The following is a 27,275-nucleotide window of genomic DNA, read 5'->3' as shown; positions in this document are numbered from 1 at the left end:
GTTTACAGAGTTGGAATGGCACTGACGGTGTTGTGTAGATGACCTCTGAGTATCCTCCACCTCATCCACCCATGGATATTTACCATGCTGGCCTGATGCTATCTATAACATCATGCAGACAGTTTAGAACAGTGCATCAATATAGTTCAACACAGACTGGGCGATTTAGGTTTGGGAGCCATTTGGAGCGCTGCTGCCACCTGGTGGTGGAATTTGGAACTACAGCCTTAGTAGCAGCCCAGCCTCTGTGGCATGCAGATGCATGCTCGGCACTCTGCCTGGTGCTTCGCAGGCGACTCAGAACAGCGGCTAATTTAATGTGCTTCATTCCATTCCTCAGTGCTTACATTTATTATGCCATAGAAAGTGGGTGGGGGGAGGGGTCCGACGTGAGCTCTACCCCCAAGTGGAGAACCCTATCTCTCACAAACTGATTAAATAAGGGCTATGCAAATTGAACTGAAGGATATATTAGTTACATAGATTTGAATTTCATGTAGTGAGATCCTTCGTCTCCAACACAGACTGAGTCTTTTTACACCCAATTTCCAGATGGGGGACAGTAAGGGGAAGTGGGGAAGGGGAGGGGAGGGATGGTGGATTTTCCAGGTGAGGAAATGAGGCTCAAAACTGGACAGGGTGTGACAAAAAGTGTCCATCTCCCCAAAGGGGTGGGGGACTAGGAGGGGATGGGTGAGGGTTTTCTCAAAAGGATGGATTATCCCCAGGGGATGATTATCCCCAGGGGTCATAGCTCAACATCCAGGGATCACAAATCATTTATCAGAACAGCAGGTTAATGGGTGGGGAGGGATGGTTTAATTAATCAGTTTAATTAAATGGCATGTCAATTTGATATCAAAAGTATGAAAGAAATGGCTTTGACCCAATACCATCCCTTTTCAGGGTGATAAGCTGCTCAACAGTTGCACGTCTGTTCACCCATACACGCCTTTGCAGCCATTGATCACCCCTGTTACCTATTTATGCCGCACCACAGTTACCACAGCACCTGATTTGGACAGCGCCATTTTGCCAAGCATGGTATACTTTACCGACGGCCGCGTTTACTAATTTAGTCATCTCAGGAGTGCTCGCATCCTTGGACCAAAAGACAATGGTCGTGCCCTTTTGGCCGTGAGATGGATCACTCAATTTCTACATTACGACAATGACTGCTCTGTTTTCCGCGATCCTTTCCCGCTCCCCCCGAACACACTTGACATGCGGTCCAATACTAGTGTTGCCACACGCCGTCTATGACCGGTTGTTGCATGTTGGCGTCGAACGTTGGCGGAGGTCACAAAAAGGTGACTGGAGAGTGTGTTATGACCAGGGATGTATTCCAAAAGTACACAATGAGGGTGAGTAGTGACATGTAATCTATTAATTGCGCTGGTTATGTAAAAGAACATGAATTCCGATAAAAATTGTATGTATTCTTAAAGCTTTTCAGCGTACGAGCTATAATCTTAAAAACGCACGAAGATCCGACAATAGTGAGACAGATCGGAGGAGCAGTTGCCGTCGGGTTTTGCTGTGCACCCAGAATACAGATGCGTATTACAACTTGGTTTGCTGTTGCCACAGTGATCTCAATGGCACACGGACTGGGTGTCGGTAACAGAGCCCCTTTCTTTATGGAGACGGCTGCAGGCCCCATGTCTATGAATGAGAAATTGCACTATCTCGAAATGCACTGACCTTTCTTCGGAGGCTGACTTCAGAGAATCTACTGCACTTGCTCTTCCCAGGCTGCCAAACCAATTTGGTGTCGTAGGCACGCTCCTTCCACAGGAACGACAGCATAATTTGTCTGTTTTAAGTTTCTTGGTAAGGTTGATTTTGTTAGACACCTGAGATTAACTATATCTGTGCTCCTTCGTCGAGTTTGAAACTTAACGGCATCGTTCTCTCTTTCTATCCCATAAAGCGGCCATTGCACCACATTCCCTCCAACACGTGCCCATGGGCCATTACTCGCCAAATGTGCACCATGCCGTTGCTCTGTCATCTCTGATAGTTTGGAAACAATAGATCTATAAATGAATGATTGCCTCAATATCAGACGTCAAGAATTGTGACAACGAATCACATCAGAAAGCCCTATGACGATGCCGTGATTTCGAAAAGTACATCTGTATTAAAAAATGCTGTAAAAGTAGTGGACGGAATTTAGAACTAACTTTTCCTTTTACACTGAGGCGACAAAAGTTATGGAATAGCGACATTCATGTATACAGACGTTGGTAGTATTGCGCACACAACGTATAAATAGACAGTGCATTGGCGGAGCTGTCATTTGTATTCAGGTGATTCAATGAAGAGGTTTCCGATGTGATTATGGTCGCACAACGGGAAAGAACAGACTTAGAACGCGGAATGGCAGTTTGAGCTAGATGCATGGAACACTCCATTTCGGAAATCTTTAGGAAACTCAGTATTCCGAGATCCACAGTGTCAAGAGTGCGCCGAGAATACCAGATTTCAGCCATTACCCCACTTCACGGACAACGCAGTGGCCGACAGCTTTCACTTAACGACTGAGAGCAGCGGAATCTGGGTGGAGTTGTCAGTGCCAACCGACAAGCAACGCTGCGTGAAATAACCGCAGATATCAATGTGCGAATTATGACAAACGTATCCGTAAGGACAGTGCGGCGAAATATGGCGTCAGTGACCACTAGCAGCAGCCGAGCGACGCAAGAGCCTTTGCTAACATCACGACATCGCCTGCAGCGTCTCTCCTGTGCTCGTGACCATAGTGGTTGGACTCTAGACTACTGGCAGACCGTGGCTTGGTCGGATGAGTCTCGATTTCAGTTGATAAGAGCTGATGGTAGGGTTCGAGTGTGGTGCAGACCCCACAAAGCCATTAACACATGTGTCTACAAAGCACCGTGCAAGCTAGTAGTGGCTCCATGGTGGTATGGGCTGTGTTTACATGAATTGGGGTGGGTCGTCGGAACCAACTGGACCGATCATTGATTGGAAATCGCTATGTTCAGCTACTTCTTGGCGATCATTTGCAGACATTCATCGACTTTTTGTTCCCAAACAACGATGGAATATTTGTGGATGACAATTCGCCACATCGGAACATTGTGGATAATTCGAGCGGTTGATTTGGCCACCAAGATCGGCCGACATACATCCCACGGAACATTTATGGGACATAATCGAGAGGTCAGCTCGTGCATTAAATCGTGCACCGGCAAACCTTTTCGCAATTATGGACGGCTATAGAGGCTGCATGGCACAATATTTCTGCAGCGGACTTCTAACGACTTGTCAATCCATGTCACGTCGAGTTACTGCACTATGCGGGACAAAAGGAGGTCCGACACGATATTAGGAGGCATCCATTGACTTTTCTCACATTAGTGTATTCCATATCTACTATAGCTTCCATGAAACTCTTAATTCTGTAGAATACAAACCTTTGAGTGGTAACACGTGTCCATTTACAGAGAAGTAAACTCGATATTCCCCATCTGATGTTGAACTTCAGCGTTTTGTGCACTGGTACTGCACTACAGCGATCATATTAGGCAGCAGTGACGATGAGGCTATTAGAAACGGAGCAAAGGGTTGGTATTGGTGGTGACGAAGTTTATCAGTTTGGAGAAACTAAAAATTCTCGTATGTGGTCATCAGTCTTTTTTCGCAACCGTTCCCCCTCCCTCCCCACACACCGTGCCACCTTCCAGGAGATGGTCTGTGTACCCAACTGTCTCCGTTTGATTAAGACTCATGTGCAAATATTAGAACTTTTTTAAATGTTTATACAGCGTGTATCTGAGGATAGATGTGGGTACCAGTCCGGTATTAGGGGTAACAGAAAGTAATGTCATTCATTGACAGTAAATTTAAAAAATAAACTGTTAACAAGATTTTATTTTTTAATGAATGACATAATCTCCCTCATTATCACCAACCTCTTCCCATCTAGTGCGCACATTTTCAGAGCTGTGAAAATAAAAATCTGGAAATGGCATTATGGACACAATCCACACTTTCAAATTATTTGCCACTTAGAAAATGTTTTAGCGATCGGAATAACTGGAACTCCGATGACGGAATGTTGGGCGAGGGCGGTGTATGAGCAATGCCTCCCACCCTAATTCATTGATTTTTTTTCCAGGGTTCATCTTGCGCAGTGAGGTCCTGCATCAACATTTTGCGGAATAACGCCTTTTCTGTTGAGAGTCGTTGAGCACTTTTCAAATAAAGACAGATTTACTCGATCTGGCTGTTCAATTAAAAGTATCCATTCACATTTCAAAATGAAAGGCGCCGCGAATTCTCCACCAACCACACAGAAACACTTTTTTGGGTGTAAAACTGGCTTAATTGTACTTTGTGGCCATTCATTTGAAGAAAGCCACTGCCTTTTACGTTCTGAATTATCATTTTTTATCTCCAGTCATCAAGCGATCAAAAACTGATTCCGTATTGTAGTGCTGAAGCAATAAGCTGCATGTGGTGGATTGTTGGGTTTGTCTGTCTTTACCAATCTGTCGCAAAGGAAACGTAGACCAAGAACAGTGTCTTAATTCCTACGCCATCTCGCTAGCTGATGCCGGGTTTACCCCAGAGCAAACAATTTTTTTTAGCGAACGAGAATTCTTCCTGGTGTAAATGGTAGGCGTGCGTTAACGAACAGCATTCACCCGCTTTCGGTTCGCCTTCGCTGACGCTAGCTCGTGTACCGCTGGTTTGAAGTCTTTTAGAGAACTATGAAAGGGGGTCGCGTTCTCTCCGCCCCGGCGCCAAGATTATAGAGAGCATTCATCTGCCGTCTGTTTCGAAGTGCTAACCTCATTTTTTTGTTGTTGACATGAGTGGCGTGAGCGATGAACCCCCTTTGATTAGAATTGTAATTCTCTGTGAGACTTAAATGGCTACCGGGTACAGAGTGTTGTCCGTGTCTAATGTTGTTACCAGTTCTGGTAGGATATACAATGGGCATGAAGAGCGTCAGATGTTGAGTAACCCCTGTGAAGGATACGGAGACGCCGCGTAATCGTGTGTGTAGATAGTGTTATCAGTACCTGACAGAGTTTGAAAGGGGCCTCACTGTGGGTCTCAGTTTGGCCAGCTGTTCGAATCGAGCAATACACAGCTATGAGGCCCGAGGTTGGACTGCATGGGAACTTGAGGGCAAGCATACTAGTCTAACGGTTGTAGGCTATCATAAGGGAGGGTCGCCATATCAAACATCAAGAGTATTGTAACCTCTTCACATCTGCACCTGCCATCGGAGAACAAGTAACCGACTCCCAGCAATAGTCTCGTCATCCTGCACCATTGATCGGAGACTAGCAGTAGCCGTACTAGGGAATTACTGTCCATACCTAGGCTGCCGTTAGCACCACAACACAAACGGTTATATTTGCACTGATGCAGTGACCAGCTAGTAGGGACTGCTCACGAATGGTGTCGTGTTATGTTCAGCGATGAATCGCGGCTCTGCACTACCCCAGATGACAATCGTCGTCTAGTATGGCGGCGTCCTGGGAAGAGAGCCCATTCTTCCAATCTTTGGAGAGGCAGAAGGGTGTTAATGTTGGCGTCTTGGTGTGGATAGCCCGCTTATGACCCAGGTCGCGGCCGGTAGGCATCGGGGGAACTCTGAGGGATAACGGTGGGTCACAGACATCCTACATCACACGTCTTACCTGTCATCCGACAATATGGTGATGACAGTTTTGAACAGGACAACGCTCATCCGCACGGATCGTGTGTCTGTGAACTGTCTGCGTGATGTTGAGATACTCCCGTGGCCAGTTACATCATCAGATCTGTCGCCAACGGAAATTATGTGTGACCAGCTCCGAGTCAACTCCGTCCAGTGCCAGTACCTAGTATGTCAAGGAGCATCACTGCAGTTATGGCCCAGCTTCCCTCGGGAGAGGATACAGTGACTTTATTACACCCTTCCCAAACGAACCAGCGCATGGATCCAGTCCAGAGGGGTGCAACGTCATACAGACAAAGTAGTGGGCACACACTGCCGAATTCTTTGTAAACTTGACTCGATTTTATAACTGCTGCAATAGCACCACTTGCTCTCTCACTTCGTTATCTCCTTTCTGTCGGGGTATTCCCCATTTTTTTTTTTTTTTTTTTTTTTTGACACAGCGTATAAAGCTGGTTTTATCAAGTAGCCTCTGTGAGAGGTTGTATGTATATTTTTATTTGCATATTTCACATCTCATTAATCCTATTTTATTGACATTATCTTCCTTACAAGCACTTTAATAAAATCCTTGAAGCGCTTCGAATAGGTCACTTCAGACATCAGGAACTATCTGAGATACAGCGGCTATTTAAATGCGAAATAATTGCTGACGTAATTATGTCTCCAGCTGCTAGTAACAAGAGTGTACATACTAGCCACTGTTATGTTGATCGTCTGTAATCAGTGTTCTGCTATTATACGTCCTTCTCAGTCGTATTGAAAAACCAGTGAAAAGCGTGTCTCGAAATCTTAGCTAGATAAATGAGGTCCCATGCTTCTTGTTTCCAGAGCTCTCGGGTGCCCAGCCAGATACGATCGTTGAAGTCCCACGATATATCGGCGAATAATCTTTCCGCTATCACCAGGTGGTTCTGATGGAATAATCTGTCTCCTCATTGTCTGTGTTATTAATGTCTGTCAGTCGGGCTTCGATTCCCTGCGCCGACGGTCCGATTGAGACCGCCGACATGCTTCTTGAGAGAGCGTAGGTGAACGATGCGGAGGACCCGCACGCCATACTAGGTAATGTCCTAAAGGAGGTGGTTTGCCGTTGCCTTCCTCCGACCGTAATGTGGATAAATGATGATGATGATGACGACACAACAACATCCAGTCATATCAGGGCAGGTGAAAATCTCTGACTTCGCCGGGAATCGAACCCGGGACCACATTCTCGGGGTAGTGAGAATGGCCACGAATGCCAGACAAAGCAGTCCTGGTATTGACTTTGGTTATGTGTTTAAAGATGAAGAAGAAAAGAAGAGGCTAGTGCAGAGAATGGCTTAAAATAAGAGATTTGCCCATGAAAATTTGCTAAATGGAATATTACTCTCAGAACCCGACGATTACATCAACTTTCTTCGTATGGACAATGACACTTTTAAAAATTTGTTAAGGCCCCCATAAAAGAGGAAGCTAGTCTGTCAAATTCTCTTATCTATCCACAGATGTGTCAAACAAGCCCGTACATGAACGAGAAAGCTTGTCAATTTAACCTTACATTTGAAGCAGACGCTTTTCGTGTATCCTGTATTTTGGCGCTAGTGGGAATGGCTACAAATGCAGAAAAAAATTGACTCTGACACTGTGTTTAAAGAAGAAGAAAACAGGGGACAGTCTAAAATGGGAAACACATACATGAAAACCCGTTACTGGAAATGTTACATTCAGAACCTGATGATGACATCAACTTTCTGCGGTTGGACAGTGAAATGTAAAATAACTCGTTTATAGTTAACTCGTCCTCACATTGAAAAACAAGACACATGTTCCGGTATCTGAAAATTGATTCTATCCTACTTGCTCTTCTAATGACAGTTTAAAATACCACAACACATCATCCATGGAAGAACCGAAGATTTCTTTAATGTCATTGCACTCCTGCCTGTATGTTATGCGGTAAGTTGTGATTTATTCCATAACGTCTTCCTGTGTAATGTATGAGTGAGAAAGATGTGACATTTCTTCCATTTGGAAACTGTGTCAGCGCTCTTTTGTTTTTATACTTGACCGTAGTGTCCATAGTTGTAGAAACTCAGGACACAGTGAGATAAATTACCTAATGAAACAATTTTTCACTAAACATATTCGGAAAATAATCATCACAAACAATGTCCGCCATCTTGTCAAACTTTCCGTCAATGAAAATTCCTGTCAAATATGTCAAACACGCTCTATGCTTGACTAGCACGTCAAACAGCACCGTGGACGGTCGAATATTTGGCAAGAATAGTTAAGTTTGACAATGCGTTTGATCGTTTACAGGAGCCTTTATCTCTGACGTTACCTTCACACAGATTATTTCACATTTGCAATCTGTAATGACTACGCTAGGTGTTATCGAGTTATTTATTTCAATAAATTCTCCGCTCCTTTGTAAACGACGCTGCAAATGGAGGACGTACACCTTCCTCGTGACACAACAACGTCACAGAGATGGTCTCAAGTAGCCAGACATGGCTCCTCATATTATTCCTAGTATTGTGCGATAGCAAACGCACGTGGCCTTTCCCTCACTGAGAGGTCTCTGTAGTGAACGCCCAGCGGTTTCCGCAGAAAGCCTCCTTCCTGCGCCGTTGCGGAAGTGGAATGACGTGTGGAAAGCCACACGTAGCACTCGTCCCAAAAGTCTGTCGTGAGCAGAGGACCAGTGCGATGCTACTGCTTGCTGTCGCGCTGTCTACGCTCGTCTTAGTCGGTGCAAAATCAGGTAACGAACTTTAATCATATTTAGAAGCTCTCTTTCTCTCTCTGTGGTACGGGTCGCACCAGGAGAAATTTCGGGATAACCCGCAAAAATAACATTTCAGAGCAATTTTCAGGAGCTTATTAAAGGTAAAGCAGTCACCATTGCGAAGGTTGGTTTGAACACCACACTGGTTTACTAGGCATGGTCATATTATAGATGTTACACCCTTGCGTTCTCCTGCCCTTTCAGCTGATTTACCCAGCTAGGTATAGGGTTACCCATACCTATGAGCTGACTTACCCAGCTAGGTATAAACGTTGCCTATAGTTTATCACGGGCTGAGAGCACAAGTTGACATTTAGCACATTAACAAACATTTTCAGAGGTGTAAGACGTGAGAAATGTAAAGTGTAAAAATTAATATTTGTTTTCGTTCGTCCTCTATCAGTTACTATGCCTTCTATGCATTTCTTCTGATTACGATGGAACGTAAGTGAGTTGTTGCGCGCATGCCCGCGAATGTTTCTGGTTCAAATGGCTCTGAGTTCTATGGGACTCAACTGCTGTGGTCATCAGTCCCCTAGAGCTTAGAACTACTTAAACCTAACTAACCTAAGGACATCACACACATCCATGCCCGAGGCAGGATTCGAACCTGCGACCGTAGCAGTCGCACGGTTCCGGACGGCGCGCCTAGAACCGCGAGACCACCGCGGCCGGCGCGAATGTTTCTGTGACGCTAAGTACCACTTATCAGTCATACGGTTGGGAGTGAAAAGAAGATTACATATAAGCATAATTCAGATATGACTGACTATCCGTATAGAAATAGCGTGGATAAAATATTTCAACTACCCTTAGAGTTGGGGTGAGCGTGAGATAACGTGGCACGACCGATATTAGTATCAAATCTCTAGTTTTCGGGGTCACTACACTTACTGGCGACAGTGACAATGACGTCTCACCCGTGGTGGAAGGGGAAGGAGGGTAGGGGGGCGGCCAATGATATAGCATAATCTCCGTAACAACTGAAAGAATTTCTACGGCGGGGTGCTGAAAAGTAATGGGATGCAAATTTTTTATTCTGTTCTTGATGTCGGTTGAGGATTTACATGTCGTGCACTTTCCCACCTTTCATGTCGAGCACTTTCCCACCTCGATGTTACAAGTTGCAACGCTCTACCGATAGATCTGTAGTGGGTAACATGGCGGTGTGCAACGTAACTTTGTCGGTGCGTGAGAAACAGCGTGCTGTAATTGAGTTTTTCACCGCAGAGAACCTGTTTCTAATTGGAACGGCGGAAAAACGAAAGCTGAGTACAATGATAACTGGATCGACATCAGTAATGTGCGACGTTGGCTTGTTGGTGATCGTAATGAAGAAAACAGTGGTGCTAAACTCAACGTGTAAGGCAGAGTTCGGAATGAACGACCACGTACGGCAACCGATGAAACTCATTGGAATCAGGTTGATGAACTCATCAGAGAAAATCGTTGGATAACACGGACACGGCTCTCAGGTAAATGTGGCATGTCACGAGGTTGCGATACAGAAAATTGTGTGCACGGTGGATGCCTCAAATGCTCACGCGTGACATAAGACAGAGGAGACTGGACTTCTGTCAACAATTCCTTTTGCGTTTTGAGATTGAGGGTGATGAATTCCTTAAAGACATTGTAATAGGTGATGAAAGCTGGATTAATCATTTTTACCACGAAAACAAGAGAGTATCTATGGAATGTCACCACAAAGGATCACAGACGCCAAAAGAGTTCAAGACTATACCGTCAGCAGGCAAAGTCATGCTTAAAGTGTTCTGGGATGTCCAAGATGTGGTGCATTTGAAATTCATGCCTAAAGGCACCATCATAAACTCTGCAAGTTACTGTGAGACCCTCGCAAAGCTGAAAGCACAAATTCGAAGCGTTCTTCCACACATAGAGCACCTTCTCCTTCTGCATGACAGAACCAGTCCATACACGAGCGCTGCGACATTTGCAACAATCCGACACCTTCGGTTGTTATCGATCTTTCTCCAAGAAGTCTCGACTTGGCCCCATTCAATTTTTATCGTTTCCAAAACTTAAAGAACACCTTCGAGGACTTCATTTTGATAGTGATGAAGCGGTGCAAGCAGACGTCAGAGGTGAGGTTGTGGCTCCATCAACAAAGCCACGCATTCTACAGTGACGGTGTCAACAAACCGGTCTCTCGTTGGGAGAAATGTGTTCGTCGCCAGGGTGGCTGTGTTGAGGAATAAATATGTAGACTTGAAGAGTAAAAATGTAGAACGTTAATAAAGTTTGTTTTATTTAAAAAGCTTCAAGAGTTTCCACGTAAAAAATTCGGAGGCATTACTTATCAGCACGCCCCGTATCAAAATTAGCACACGTATTACATGCTATACGGGAACATTTATTGTGGCAGTAAGAAAACCCTAGCACTCCTATGGCTGAGGGTTAGTGGTGGAATGTGGCGACTTTATAGCACAAATCAGGAACACCTGGATCAATTTAAACCAAATTTTGTTACACATGACACAAAAAAAAATCCTGCAAGAGTGAGATATTCTTACTAAAGCTGGGAGTGGGAATGAAGATGAGAAGGGGTGCCATATAAAAGCATCCGAAAACAATGTGTTGGTATTTTCTCCGGTCTCTTATTTGTGTTCTACAATACATCAGCCACACAGCTGAACAACACAGATACATTTAACGTTTCTGTAAATGGGCCCTACACGCGAGCGACAGGTTGCAGCGATTCGTCGCATGTGATATCGCCTGCAATTGGTCGCTCGCGTCGACACCCCACACACGAGCGATTAATCAAGCAATTCCAATCAGTATTACGAACGTCACTTTATCAAGAAGTTTACGGAAAAATGAACTACGTCTAGCAGCAAGTGCAGCTGATTTCTGTATCCCCACGAATACTTGGAGAACATAAATTTAAAATATACGAGACTTATTACTTACCAAACTTGTTTTGAAACACTTTTTTGGGAGCTTTAGGTTACTTTACAGCATATTACAATTATCACTGATGCCAAACGGATTATTTTAACTTTTCAGTGTGCCCATAAAGTTCATGTCACGTTTATTAGTCCCCAATTTCTTTTTGCTCATTAGTCTTAATGTTTAATGGCAAGTATTTAGGCCTACACAATTACCTCGATGTGTCTGTAGAGATGTTGTCAATAGCATCATCACTGGTTACCGTAACTCTTGTTATAAATTGTAGGAATGAAAATTAACGTATATGAAATGACAAGGGCTGTATAAAAGATTACCCCTGGACAATTAAATTAAAAAGTCTCCTTAACACTGCACTAGGTACGTATGTTATTCTGTTTAGAAGCTAAGAACTTTAATAAACATTTAATTATCTGATAAATAACGAAAAACCATAAGAAGGAGCCCATTGTATTGCGACTATTACTGTGAAATTCCCATCACTTCTTCTTCTACAGTACAAGTTTCAAAATGCTGATCACTGCAAAATCAGAAGGTGTATTCTGAATTTTAGCAACTCAGGATTCCACTTCACTTCTCAGAGTAGTTCATGGTCCCTGGACAACCATAAATTCTAACGTAAATTTCTTATTCGACGTGGGCAAAGCGGAAAGAAACAAAGTTGCACAACCAGGCTTGATAAACAGAGAAACGAGATGGAGTCGTATTGCTACACACCGCTGCCAACCAGCCAGGCAGCCATATTCTGTGCAAGAATCCCTTGCGATCCATAAGATTGCCTGGGATTTCCATGCAACCAGCAATCAGCGACCAACTGCTGCAATTTTCCCACACACGTGCAGTCTACGAAGCGATCTGTCGCCCATGCCATGGGCAGCTGCGATTCGTTGCTCGTGTGTAGGGGCCTTAAAGGCATGCCATATAAAACAGTGGAGAAACAGACAGCTGACGGCGACAGTCCATTTCCTCGAAACGACAATCAATTACTGGTGTTTCCTCAGAATCCAACCGAAACTGTGGTGTAAAATTCATCAGAGATACAGGTGAAATATGTGCACAAACATGGGTCAGATCTGTTAATGTATGCGAAATAAATATATAAGTATGGAATATATATCACATGCGTACGAGGGCGAAGCTGCGGTCAAAAAACTAGTTGGTTGCGTGTATTCCCATCATTTCCACCGACATAACATTTGATTTATAACGACTGCAGTCTCCCATTCCTTGCATTCTAAATGACTATCACCAAGGCCCAAGGTCAATCGCTTCAAGTGTGTGGATTAAATCTGAGAAATTCATGGTTTTCACAGATCTCAATTACATGTGGCATACTCGCGAGTGAAAAGCTGCAAAATTAATTATTTTTAGAGAAGACATAAAGAATAAAACTGTTGCATGTCCCAAAGCCCTTCAAAAAACTTTTCCAAATTTTATTTTATGCACAATAAGCCATTGTCTTTCGTTTATTTTGTGCATGTAAATGTGTCTGCTTCGTGAATATGTACATTCTTGGAAGGAAAAAGACGCGTTGCAGTACATGCTGGGCACAGCTAGTGACAGATAAAAGTACTAGAACTTAACAGGGAATCCAAACCGAGAACTTTGCGTCCATAGCCCACCACTTCACCAACGAGCCACCTATAACGCAGCATTTAAGGTCGTATAAAATTTCGCTATGCAGTTTATGATTTGTTGAGATTAAGGGGGGGGGGGTTTACTATCTTTGGCCAGAAAAAAGCATGTTCTTTGAGAATTTTTTCCTCGAGATGTGTTATAGATATCAATGACAAATTTGGTCGAAATGTTTACTGATATTTCCGCTACAAACTGGAATTTTTTCGACCGGAAATGTCGAAGAGCAAAGGCGGAAATGCCGTCAGAACGAAACAAAATTTCGTTGTAGATCTCCCCGCGCGGTATGTAACAGGTCAGCCGGCTCGTCTGAAATCAAAATCGAGTTGACGTTAGCGAAGTATATAATTTTCTTTAGGAGTTGTACCTCGCTTAAGTTATTTGGACTATAGGAAACAAAATGGGGACCATTTGAAAAAATAGGGTTTTTTTCATCGATTTTTCGACTTCGTCGGCCAAGTAAAAATATTTATAGTTGATGGATCGGAATAAAAATGGTACAACTCCTAGACAATTTAGTTAGCCTCATCGGAAACAAAGAATCATGCCAATCGGTTCAGTAGATTTAAAGTTGCCTTATCGCACGTTAAAAAAAGAAAAAAACTCATTTCGAGAAAAACGCTTTTGAAGTTTTGACTACATATTAATGCAAATTATGCAACTCACGTTCAATCAACTATTACGGGTCCATAAACTAGTTCTTCCTCTTCCTCACAGAGGGCGTTCTTCTCGATCTGGGCCATCCTGCGCTGCACCATAGGCGCTCGTACGGCCGGTGGCAAGCGGTTTTCGGCCGCTTGAATCCAGTGGTTTTCCGAATGCTTGCTGAACTGCGTCGAATAGAGTCCCAGGGTGACGTCCATCGTTGTTATGGTCTTCAGAATTACTGAATATCCTTCGTTGAAGCTGCTCACTGCCAGGAAAGTCGCAATCTCCACAGTCTTCACACCAGAATGCAAGTGTTTGGGGGCTAACTTCCAAACACATGAGTTCAATCTTTCATTTATATTTTGTGTGTTTCCTCCCAAGCACCGGTGCAATAACTCATCCTCTGAAAGAAAAAAAACTGGTGCGTGATAAAGGCCGATTTCAGGCAGGTGCATTTTTTGTTCAACGGCGAATAACAAACATTTCCATTCCGTATTCGGAAAATCCCTTTCATGAGTGGATTCTAAACACTTTTATGGATCAAAAAATGCAATTTAAAAAAAATCGATTTTTTGAACCAAAAGATAGTAAACCTCACCTTAAGAAAAAGAAAACGATTGAAATAGTTAAGGTGTTCAACCGGATATGTTAACATCGCTGTACAGAAGTATTTTTTTTTAAGGAGAAAATGTAGCCATTAATGTTCAAGTAAATTTCAGTTTTTAAATAATGTGTGTTCTGTGTGAACCTAATTCTTGGAGCTATTTCCCATTGGTACTGGAGTAATAACTGCTACTAAAAATATTTCTATTTCTAAAGATACATTCGTGATTTAATTTTGTTTTTACTTTATTATATATTCCTTCTTTGTTTTGGTATTCTTATTTATAGTCTTTTAAATTCTGTTCCTTAACATATTTTTATTTTGTATGACCATGTAGCCTTTCTCTGGTCTAGGATGACGATCGTTATAAACAAATTTACATCTTCAAAGACAGCAGCGTGGAAACAAAACCCGTAATATAGGTTAATTATGTAAAGAAGACACTGAATAGATTGTAATAACTACATTTTGTTTGCTATTTATTTTTCCTCGCAATGCAGATAGGCGACTTGATACAAATAATTTCTTCTAAATATTAACATTTCCACATTCGCAATATCTGGTAGGCTTGTACGTAATGCCGCACTATAATTTCCATTCATTTAATTACTGCTTGTGGCGGATGAATGGGCTAATGCGTCTTACTCGTTTGAATCGCTTACTAGAACTGAGTAACTATTGTTGTTCATTGTCTCTATCGTCGGAAAAAGTGAGATAAGACACAGGACTCCACAGATACATTACTGAAATTACGATCTGCAGCCTACGTAAGCTTAGGTTGCCTTTACTCATTGCTAATAGCTTTGTTTATTTCAAAATTAATTATTTGATCCAAACCACGTCGGAAACGGAAAATAAAGAAATATAACAACTTCCGAATTTCCCACTAATACGCTCGGGTCAACGTGAAGCTTCGATACGAAACGTCGGGCTTGAGCTGTAACGTGGTAGATAACGTCATTCGCTATCGAATAGTTTCTTTGGTCGGCCGAGTAACAAGCGAAAACACAGAGTTCATGTAACTCTGAAATAAATATAAATACAATTTGTTTCGAATATAAAATTTTTGTACGGCGAGGTGATTCCTTAGAGAGATCGAATCTGACTTCGTCTGTTGTAGTGATGTGACATATTGATCCTTGTATTATTTCTTTGTTTTTTTTCGTGTACCACTGGCTCCTGATCGCGCACTGTAATTTTTGAAAAATGAAGCTTTATTAATATTTTAATAGTCCTACGTTGCGGCAGGAAATGGAAGACAGGAAATGGAAGATCGGGAGTCGACTGTCAAGTATTTACATTCCTCTGAGCAATCATTCGGAGGCTACATGTGGAGGTGTCTTCATGATAATTTGTGACGGTCAATCGGGTGCGATAACTGATTTCAGAGATCTTTCAGTGTTCGTGCTGTTATCGTATTATTTTTAATACGAGTCTTTCTTTTACGTTGAGCTATACAGTCACTCAGGACAACTTTCTACCAGTCAGGGTACATTTGTGCACTTACTACTTCTATTTCCAATGCCTGCTGCTCCACCAACTTGCATTATTTTGTGATTTCTAGTTATTATTTTAACTGTCTTAACAATTTCTTACAAACTCTTAGGCTTGTGGTTATCCTTTAATTGCGTTGACTGTAAAGAAAGCTTCTGGTGACAGTGATTTAATTTGAACAATGCCGGGTTGATAAAAATATCTTGATATTTGAAAGTAAAGCTGCAGTACTGAATTAGCTCCTATTAACGTCTGAGTTCCTTCTAGCACGATCCAAATTTACCCAGAGCGTTAGACATGGGGTAAACCATGTTGGTATAGCATCTTGGAGTCTGATATCAGTTTATTGGTCAAAGCCGACGGGTGTTATCGAATATTCTGGTTTATACAAACGATCCCAGTGCTTAAGTAATCTTGCTGATACCAGGAACCAGCAAGCTATCTGCCACACGCTATGGATAGTAAGACGTCTAAGTTTCCCGTAATATCTTGGTAACGAATTAACTTTTTCAAAAATGTTTTCTTCTAGCTTCAAGAGCTGACAAATTCGAGTCTGGCAACAAAAGTATAGACGCTTTCTGGTCAGGTTTGGATGAAAACTAATATGGAAGAAATTGTCATTCCGCGAAATCGAAGTTACTTCGAACTACCTATATTTCATGAGACATTCTCTTAAAAGTTTTATTGATATCGCTAATTTAAGTGCCGCGAGTTTGAGCGGACGCCACTGGGGATTTGGCGCGAGAGAGTGTCGATTTTGAGACGTGAATATTGAAATTCATATTAGCGCTCCACTGAAAAATTCAGTAGAGTAAGTGCACTTAAATATGTTTACGCCGTTTACGTTCATAAGAAAATCGCATCGCGGTATTAAAACGAAGCCCTTTGTTGTCTTATAAATCTTTATGGTGCGGGGACCCTTGTGTTGTGTGCCTCTAAGGCTGCGATCACAGTGGCGTCGACGACCGTCGCCAGACGCCATCACGTGAGCTGGCCCAGAAACATCGACCGACAACTCGGCGACAGTGCGGCTCATCTCCGGCGTCAGTTTTTGGCGGGAAGAGGAGCTTGGAGTATATTGTAACCTCCTTGGGCTGTGTGGATACTGCGACACCTCTGTGCTTGGAGACCATTGCTCCACTGTAACTTTTTCTATTAAAGCAACGCCGAATGTAGGGTAAGTTTGGGACAGTGCGACCACATTTTTTTCTTCAGCATGAAGTTAATGTCTTTCACAGCTTTTTTTTAATTTGCAGCATGTTCGCGTAGGATGTCGTATAAACCTAACTACAATGTATTATTGAGGCATTACCACTTAAAATACAAAAGATATGATAAAATGAAAATATACCTGAGTAGTCTACCCAACAAATAGCAGTATGAATGAGGTGGGCCAGTCCACTGAGAGAGGTGGACCACACAAAAGTGGCTGTACGTGAAGCAAAGAGTCAATTTAAATTACCTATTTTTATTTGAAACCTGTTTTAATGAATACAGAATTATACTACTATATATTTTGGTTCAAAACAGTATTATCAGTTTCCTATAAATCTTGATTGACCATTGACTTTCCTAATGAGTTGTTGGTTTTATTCAAGTATTAGCCCGTCTTTTTCTCATTCCAGTAATTACATTCATATACTTATATGGATATGGTGTCTGTTCTTTCGGACATGTCCATTGATAACCTGCAGCCGTCTAGAACGAAATTAGAATTATATATTAAGACCTTCAGCTGCTGACAGGCGTAGATACACAGGGTGGTTCATTGATCGTGACTGGGCCAAATATCTCACGAAATAAGCATCAAACGAAAAAACTACAAAGAACGAAACTTGTCTAGCTTGAAGGGGGGAAACCAGACGGCGCCACGGTTGGCCCGCTAGATGGCGCTGCCGTAGGTCAAACGGATATCAATTGAGTTTTTTAAAAAAATAGGAACCCCCATTTTTATTACATATTCGTGTAGTACGTAAAGAAATATGAGTGTTTTAGTTGGACCACTTTTTTTCGCTTTGTGATAGATCGCGCTGTAATAGTCACAAACATATGGCTCACAATTTTAGACGAATAGTTGGTAACAGGTAGGTTTTTTAAATTAAAATACAGAACGTAAGTACGTTTGAACATTTTATTTCGGTTGTTCCAATGTGATACATGTACCTTTGTGAACTTATCATTTCTGAGAACGCATGCTGTTAAAGCGTGATTGCTTGTAAATACCACATTAATGCAATAAATGCTCAAAATGATGTCCGTCAACCTCAATGCATTTGGCAATACGTGTAACGACATTCCTCTCAACAGTGAGTAGTTCACCTTCCGTAATGTTCGCACATACATTGACAATGCGCTGACGCATGTTGTCATGCGTTGTCGGTGGATCAAATGGTTCAAATGGCTCTGGGCACTGTGGGACTCAACTGCTGTGGTCATTAGTCCCCTAGAACTTAGAACTACTTAAACCTAACTAACCTAAGGACATCACACACATCCATGCCCGAGGCAGGATCCGAACCTGCGACCGTAGCAGTCGCACGTTTCCGGACTGCGCGCCTAGAACCGCGAGACCACCGCGGCCGGCGTCGGTGGATCACTATAGCAAATATCCTTCAATTTTCCCAAAGAAAGAAATCCGGGGACGTCAGATCCGGTGAAGTCACTGGCCGTGGTATGGTGTTTTGACGACCAATCCACCTGTCATGAAATATGCTATTCAATACCGCTTCAAGCGCACGCGATCTATGTGCCCGACATCGCCATTCTGTCATGCAGTGAAACACCTTGTAGTAACATCGGTAGAACATTACGTAGGAAATCAGCATACATTGCACCATTTAGATTGCCATCGATAAAATGGGGGCCAATTATCTTTCCTCCCATAATGCCGCACCATACATTAACCCGCCAAGGTCGCTGATGTTCCACTTGTCGCAGCCATCGTGGATTTTCCGTTACCCAATAGTGCATATTATGCCGGTTTACGTTACCGTTGTTGGTGAATGACGCTTCGTTGCTAAATAGAACGCGTGCAAAAAATATGTCATCGTCCCGTAATTTGTCTTGTGCCAAGTGGCAGAAATGTACACGACGTTCAAAGTAGTCGCCATGCAATTCCTGGTGCATGGAAATGTGGTACAGGTGTAATCGATGGTGATGTAGCATTCTCAACACCTATGTTTTTGAGATTCCCGATTCTCGCGCGATTTGTCTGCTACTGATGTGCGGATTAGCCGCGACCGCAGCTAAAAAACCTACTTGGACATCATCATTTGTTGCAGGTCGTGGTTGACGTTTCACATGTGACTGAACACTTCCTGTTTCCTTAAATAACGTAACTATCCGGCGAACGGTCCGGACACTTGGATGATGTCGTCCAGGATACCGAACAGCACACATAGCACACACCCGTTGGGCATTTTGATCACAATAGCCATACATCAACACGATATGGACCTTTTCCGCAATTGGTAAATGGTCCATTTTAACACGGGTAATGTATAACGAAGAAAATACAGACCGCACTGGCGGAATGTTACGTGATACCACATACTTACACGTTTGTAACTATTACAGCGCCATCTATCACAAAGCGAAAAACGTGGTCCAACTAAAACGTTCATATTTCTTTACGTACTACACGAATATGTAATTAAAAAATGGGGGTTCCTATGTACAAAAACGCAGTTGATATCCTTGTGACCTATGGCAGCGCCATCTGGTGGGCCAACCATAGCGCCATCTGATTTCCTTCTTCAAACCAGACGAATTTCGTTCTTTGTTGTTTTTCGTTTGATGCTTATTTCGTGAGATATTTGGCCCCGTCACTATCAATGGACCACCCTGTATATCAACGGGGACAGTTAAAAATGGGTGCCCCTACCTGGACCCAAACCCGGGATCACCTGCTTACATTGCACACGCTCTACCCATCTGAGCCACCGAGGGCGGAGAGGACAGTGCGACTGCAGGGACTATCTCGCGTACGCCTCCAGTGAGACCTACATTCTCACCTTGTATGTCCACACACTACATTCTCAGTGTCCCTACCCAACACACTCATTACTCGTGGAAGACATTCTTACCAAGTCCCGTAAGAGTTCGGGTAGTATGTGACCTTCCTCTTCTGTGCGGATGCACACATATTACCCGAACTCTTACGGTACTTGGTAAGAATGTCTTCCACAAGTAATTAGTGTATTGCATAGGGACGCTACGAATGTAGTGTGTGGATGTATAAGGCGAGAGTGTGGGTCTCGCGGGAGGCGTGCGCGAGATAGTTGCTGCAGTCTCAATACCCTCTGTGCCCTCGGTGGCATACGCAGTTGGCCCGTCTTACCCGGTGGTCCAATTGGCTCTGAGCACTATGGGACTTAACATCTTAGGTCATCAGTCCCCTAGAACTTAGAACTACTTAAACCTAACTAACCTAAGGACATCACACACATCCATGCCCGAGGCAGGATTTGAACCTGCGACCGTAGTAGCCCCGCGGTTCCGGACTGCAGCGCTAGAACCGCACGGCCACCGCGGCCGGCGGTGGTCCAATTCTCCCGGACTTACCCTATGTGAATGTGCTCTGTCTGCCTCAAAAAGAACGTGGCGAGTACTCTATGCTCTTTCGTCAGTTATTGGAGTAATTAGACAAATTTTACGGATATATATGAGTTAAGGAGAGAAACATTCTATTACGTACTCGAGGTGATTTATGGTGACATTGAAAAGTAAGATTACTAACACTTTGCCCAACTTAACAATAAACTTAGCAAGACAGTCATACGTGAATAAACCTCCAGTGACTGTTAGCCAGCATACAAGTGAAAGACAATCATAAATTTTAGAATAAGGTTCTCCGAACACCTAAACTACTAAAAAGTGGAAACACATACACAGCTGGATACCACCATATGCAACAGAATCACCAGCAGAATCAGTAGCGGCCTGTGTGTTAAGAAGCCATACTCACTCAGTGACGAAAAATGAAGTCCACACACCGCTGTTTTCTGCTGTAGAATTCATCTATACCCTTAGATTTGAAATTCTCAACGTTGGCTAACATATTCTTTTCAGTTTTTCTGCCCAACCTCACCCTGGGAATTCACGACATATTCGGATAAAGCGGAAACTGACATACGGCGGAGACAGCGGTGTGATGACCACATGCCCTTCCATATCCGCATCCAGAGACGCCTCTGGGCTAAGGATGACAAGGCGGCTGGTTGACACCATTCGGGCTTCATGGCCTGTTTGGGATGAGTTTAGTTTTTTGGATAAATATTTGTGACGAGGATGAATACAAATGTTATTTCCGATCCCAGTGTTTCCTACAACTACGAAGAAGAAAAAAAAAATTCACTGTGCAATGGGAAGTAAACCTACTTTCTTCAGTTTCATAAATTCATATCTTTAACCAGATGACCCTACTGAACACATGCAACCTTTACAATATTATTATTTATGTTAGAATTTCCAGATGGGTTTCACCGCCAATGCGTCATTAATTGTCATTTAAGTATAAAAAATCGCACCAAGGGTGACTTGCTTAAGATAAATCTTCAGTGCACCAAAAACAGCTTTAGTAATATAAACCTGCATGTGAGTGAAACATATTACTTTCGATTGGCCTTACAATTCTGGCTCGTGACTCATCTCTTCTACATCTACATGACTACTCTGCAATTCACAATTAAGTGTTTGGCAGAGGGTTCATCGAACCACAATCATACTATCTCTCTACTATTCCACTCCCGAACAGCGAGCGGGAAAAACGAACACCTAAACCTTTCTGTTCGAGCTCTGATTTCTCTTATTTTATTTTGATGATCATTCCTACCTATGTAGGTTGGGCTCAACAAAATATTTTCGCATTTGGAAGAGAAAGTTGGTGACTGAAATTTCGTAAAAATGTCTCGCCGCGACGAAAAGCGTCTATGCTGTAATGACTTCCATCCCAACTCGTGTATCATATCTGCCACACTCTCTCCTCTATAACGTGATAATACAAAACGAGCTGCCCTTTTTTGCACCCTTTCGATGTCCTCCGTCAATCCCACCTGGTAAGGATCCCACACCGCGCAGCAATATTCTAACAGAGGACGAACGAGTGTAGTGTAAGCTGTCTCTTTAGTGGACTTGTTGCATCTTCTAAGTGTCCTGCCAATGAAACGCAACCTTTGGCTCGCCTTCCCGACAATATTATCTATGTGGTCCTTCCAACTGAAGTTGTTCGTAATTTTAACACCCAGGTACTTAGTTGAATTGACAGTCTTGAGAATTGTACTATTTATCGAGTAATCGAATTCCAACGGATTTCTTTTGGAACTCATGTGGATCATCTCACACTTTTCGTTATTTAGCGTCAACTGCCACCTGACACACCATACAGCAATCTTTTCTAAATCGCTTTGCAACTGATACTGATCTTGCTTAGAGATCAGACAGTGTGTTGGGAATATTGCTAGAGCCCATGTTATTTCCAGTATTTCCTCTCTGACGTCGTGCTGTGAGAATTGTAGCTCGGTTAGTGCCAGTGGGAATGACATCACATCAGACCATGAGCAGTCGCACATAGACAGCCGCGTCTCTTCTCTGAATGGATCATGGCACAGCTGAAACATTTCTTGCTATCGCAAAGGGAGTGCAACAAAACATGTTTTTGTCCACCAAAATTCAAACTTCTTGCCAAAATCCGCCATCTTTAATGACATCATGGCCGCCATCTTGGATGGCGTCATGCACTGTTGCCAAGTCTGCATGGAGACATCTTGGATGACGTCATTGGCGCCGCCTTGGATACATCTGGCAACAATACAGAGTGGGGAATAATCGGTGTTGCCCCAATACTGTCATCTCTCAGATGTAGAAGCACAGCAACAATTTTCGTTTATGTCACACAACTCTGTTCTGGTGTCACGATTTTTTTTTCTGTCAGTGTATTATAAAATTTGTGCTCCATCATACTAGAAATTGCTTATTTTCTCTCTTCGTCTAGTTAGTCTTTGTTACTACTACATGCTGAAGCTTCTGAATGAAATTTGAACTGATGACATCATATACCCTAAATTAACACATAGCGTACCTTTGATTCTGAAAAAAAATCACTGTTTCTGTGGGATGGGCAATGTGACTACTGTTCCTGTGGGATGGGTAACGTGACTAAAAAGTCATCCGTGAAGGATAATTATCAAATGAATGTATTACGTTTAGCCTGGAGGTTAGGTTTGTCCCTTAGTAAAGGAGTGAGGTGTGAGGGACATGTATTCTGTTATTTTTTCCAATCATCTCAGAATTTGATGTTTAACCGCGGGTAACACTGTGGGACCCAACTAATATTGTAGACTACCCGTCTTTCTCTATAGCTTACTCCTATTTTTCTCAGAATTTCCAACGTTTTGCATCATTTTACTTTGTCTAATGTCTTTTGTAGATTGACGAGTATTATGAGCATGTCTCGATTTCTCTTTAACCTTGCCTCCATTCATTATAAGGCGCAACATGCCCTTACTTTTCCTGAAGCCGATCTGATCGTCATCTAACTAATCCTCAATTCCCTTTTCCATTCTGCTGTATATCTGTCTCGTCAGTAACTTGGCTGCTTGAGCTATTGAACTAATTGTGCGAGAGGTTTCGCTTTATCTGTCCTTGCTCAAAAATGGTTCAAATGGATCTGAGCACTATGGGACTTAACATCTGAGGTCATCAGTCCCCTAGAACTTAGAACTACTTATACCTAACTAACCTAAGGACATCACACACATTCATGCCCGAGGCAGTGTCCTTGCTATTTTCGGAATTGTTTGGATGTTATGTTTCCAAAGTCTGATGGTATTCCGCCAGTCACATAGATTCCATACACCAACTTGAATAATAGTTTGGTTGCCACTCCCCTAATGATTTTACAAATTTCAATGGAACGTTATCTACCCCTGTAATTCAGCTGCAACCTTCCAATGACACTGAGTCTTTTTTAAGTATACCTCCTGCTACTGCGATTCTTCAACAGAGTACTCGCTATTGCCATCTGAAATTTATTGCTGAACTCAATTAGTCCTTCTCCTCTTTCATTCCTACTGCCGAACCCTTATTCTCCCGTGACCCTTTCTTTTGTTACTTCCCCTACAATCGCGTTACAGTCCCCCATGACTGTTAGATATCCTTTCACCTTTACATACTGAATTACAAAATCATCATATACTTTCTCCACCTCTTCATTTGCTGCTTGCGACGTTGGCCTGTACACCTGAACTATTGTTTTCAGCATTCGTTTGCTGTCGAATCTGATGAGAAGAACCTTATCACTGCCCTACCTTCCTACTCGTATTCATAACAAATTCTACACCCGCTATAACATTTTCTACTGCTGTTGATGTTATCCTATATTCGCCTGACCAGATACCCTTATCTTCTATCCATTTCGCGTCACTGATCCCACTACGTCTATATTGAGCCTTTTCATTTTCCTTTTAAGATTTCTAGTTTTTTACTACGTTCAAACTCCTGACGTTCCGTGCTGCGACTCATAGAATGTAATTCCTTCGTTGGCTGTTCCACCTTTTCTCATGGCTCATGGTCTCCTCCCCCTTTGCAGTCCCATCGCAGAGATCGAATGGAGGGCTAATACGGAATCTTTTGCCAATGCAAAGATCATCATGACACTTTTTCAAATACAGGCCTCATATCTCTTGGGTGCTTATTATGTTTCTTTAGTTCAGTGGTTACCATTGCCTTCTGTATCGTTGCTGATTCGTCCTCCCCAAGGGCAAGAGAGTGCCCTGAACCTCTGTCTGCCCTTCCGCCCTTTTTGACAAGCCCAGTGACGTCTGAGGGTGACATCTTATGCTGGAAGTCTTCGGCTGCTATTGCTGTTGATTTTTATTCAAAATTTAAGGTACTAGTCAAAGACGCCATCCCTAACGCACAGGTGTATCTATTTACGTAATACTTACACGAAAACTCAATTCGCAGACCCTGGCAGGCCCATCGATACCGACCGATCGCCGTGTCATCCTCTGCCAGTGGCGTCACTGGGCATGGAGTCAGCACACCGGGAGGGCCATTGTCAGTTTTCGTGACGTAGAGGCGCTACTGATCGGTCAGTAGGTCCGCAATTGGCCCCACATGACTGAGTGCTTCCCGTTCCAGTTCTTCTACCAAGAAAAACAATCTTTGGCACTACTGGGAATCGAACCCAAATCCTCCTCACGACAGTCAGCCGCGCCGACTATAGAGCTATGGAGATGGACGGAAGAAGTAATAACCGACAGAAGAAAAATTTTGGGCCCACTGGGAATTGAACACCAGAGGTTTGGATTTTTATTCTGTTCATCTGAGACACCTCTTAAACACTGAAATTTTAAGTAAGCAACGATTGTGTGAGCTAGTAGGGCCTTTCTCTGGGAGTAGACTGTTTATAGTACTGGACTCGAATTCGGGAGGATGACGGCTGAATCTTGTGTCCAGCCATCCTGATTTAGGTTTTCCTTGATTTCCTTAAATCGTTCCAGGCAAGTGCCGGGATGGTTCCTTCGAAAGGGCACGGTCGACTTCCTTCCTCGTCCTTTCCTAATCCGATGAGACCGATGACCTCACTATCTGGTTCCTCCCCCAAAACAAACCAACAAACGCCTTTTCACTTCGGAAAACGCAGTGTGCACGATATTGTTGTGTGTCCTAATCCCGACGGCATTCATTTGTTCCCAGATTGAGTTTGGCACGGACTTTGAATTTTGTTTACTTTTATTGATTGGCAAGCTCGGCTCTGAGCACTATGGGACTTAACTGCTGTGGTCATGAGTCCCCTAGAACTTAGAACTACTTAAACCTAACTAAACTAAGGACATCACACACATCCACGCCCGAGGCAGGATTCGAACCTGCGACCGTAGCGGTCGCGCGATTGGCAAGCATTGCATGTGATTTCATATACTTCTGATCTGTTGAATGTATCTGTGGGTGTCTCCTGTGTTCTGAGATTTTTTCTGTTTTGTGTTGTCTGTCCTGTATCCTGCTTGAAGTCACTGTTTCTTCAATATTTTGCCTATTCTGTGGACAATTTTATTATTATAGATGAGTATAAGCCATTTTGTCTTGTGTGTGTGTGTGTGTGTGTGTGTGTGTGTGTGTGTGTGTGTATTGTTGCAGTTTTGTGTCTTGCATGTGGTCATTGTTTGTGTCTTATGTTGTGTAAGGTTTTGTGTGTGTGTTGTGCATTCGCTCCTTTTCCGTTGATTTAATTTCTCTGTCATATGGGGCTTGTATCCATTTTCCTCTGCTTTTTGTTTTGTTGTGTTTAGTTCCTATGTGTAATTCTGTTATCGTACGGGTGTTCCGTTCAATCTGTGAAGCATGAATCTGAAGCTTGGTTGTTTGTGTGGCACCGAGCGGTTCGATAGATTGTGAATGGTTGCGCTCGTGGTTTCGGTTTCCTGGCTTCATAATATTCATAATATTTCTTATATTTTGTCACAAGTTGTTTGTGGTTCCACCTGTTTTTAACCTTTCAAAACCAAGAGAGCATTGTACATCTTTGATCCCACATTTTGTAAAATTACTTCCACACTAGCAATGGTACTGTTCTGTAATGGAACTGATGTCCGACGAGAACTGTGATAAACTACCATACAGAGGAGATGTAGCAAGTGTTGCACACTGCCTGTACATGCGTGCCATATAATAAGTCACGCACATGCTAAAAGGTGTACAATTTTGATTCCGCCATTTGCTGATTGCTGACGACAACGTTAAGTAGCGGTCGAAAGAAACAGATCTCAGATGTCAGGCAGTTAACTTGGACCTCGGTCAACATAATCTCATTCAAACATTATTCGATTTGTGTCTGCATCATAAAGTTATTCTTGATTGAAAATGACAATTTACGAGCGTAATTCTCGTCATTTGCTTGAGGTGTTACTGTTTTGTTTAAGTATTAAGAAAACAGCGACTGAGTCTCTTCGAATCTTTTCAAGTACGTATGGTAAGGACGCTATTAGTGAAAGAACGTGTCGTGGGTGGTTTCAACGCTTCAAGAACGGTGATTTTAACGTCGTAGACCGGCATAGTGGTGGAAGAGAGGTTGTTTTCGAAGATGCAGAATTGGAGACAGTGCTGAGTGAAGACTCGCGTCAAACTCAAGAAGAATTGGCACGATTAGTGGGAGTCACACAGAAAGCCATTTAAAAATGTCTCAAGGCTATGGGCATTAATCAGAAAGAAGGAACATGGGTCCCGTGCGAGCTGAAACCAAGAGACGTTGAACGGCATTTGTGTGTATGTGACAGTTGCTTTAGAGGCAAAAACGGGAGGGATTTCTGCATCGCATTGTGGCCGGGGCCGAAAAATAGGTTCATTACGATAACCCTAAACGCAAAAAATAATGGGGATATCCCGGCCATGCTTCTATGTCGACGGCCAAACCGAATATTTATGGCTCCTAGATCATGCTCTGCATTTGGTGCGACCAGCTCGGCGTCGTGTAGCTACTATGAGGTGTT

The 27,275-nt window shown here is 42.9% G+C and overlaps 1 protein-coding gene across 4 annotated transcripts in view; it reads left to right on the top strand.

The window, feature by feature from the left end:
* The first annotated feature begins 8,214 nt into the window (after nt 1-8,214).
* LOC126281978 (mast/stem cell growth factor receptor kita-like) overlaps nt 8,215-27,275 on the top strand; it is a 309,972-nt gene continuing 290,911 nt past the window's right edge. For 3 of the 4 annotated variants that reach the window (XM_049981360.1, XM_049981359.1, XM_049981358.1), the window contains exon 1: nt 8,313-8,453. In XM_049981360.1, the coding sequence (XP_049837317.1) occupies nt 8,333-8,453 (121 nt within the window). In that variant the 5' untranslated portion in view covers nt 8,313-8,332. Of the gene's footprint in view, nt 8,454-27,275 lie in introns of all 4 variants that reach the window. The other variant, XM_049981357.1, reaches the window with a different exon arrangement.

Source organism: Schistocerca gregaria, chromosome 7, assembly GCF_023897955.1.
Source record: "Schistocerca gregaria isolate iqSchGreg1 chromosome 7, iqSchGreg1.2, whole genome shotgun sequence".
NCBI classification, from domain to species: Eukaryota; Metazoa; Arthropoda; class Insecta; order Orthoptera; family Acrididae; genus Schistocerca; species Schistocerca gregaria.
Note: the sequence above shows the minus strand (reverse complement) of the source record. Positions and strands in the feature narration are given on the sequence as shown.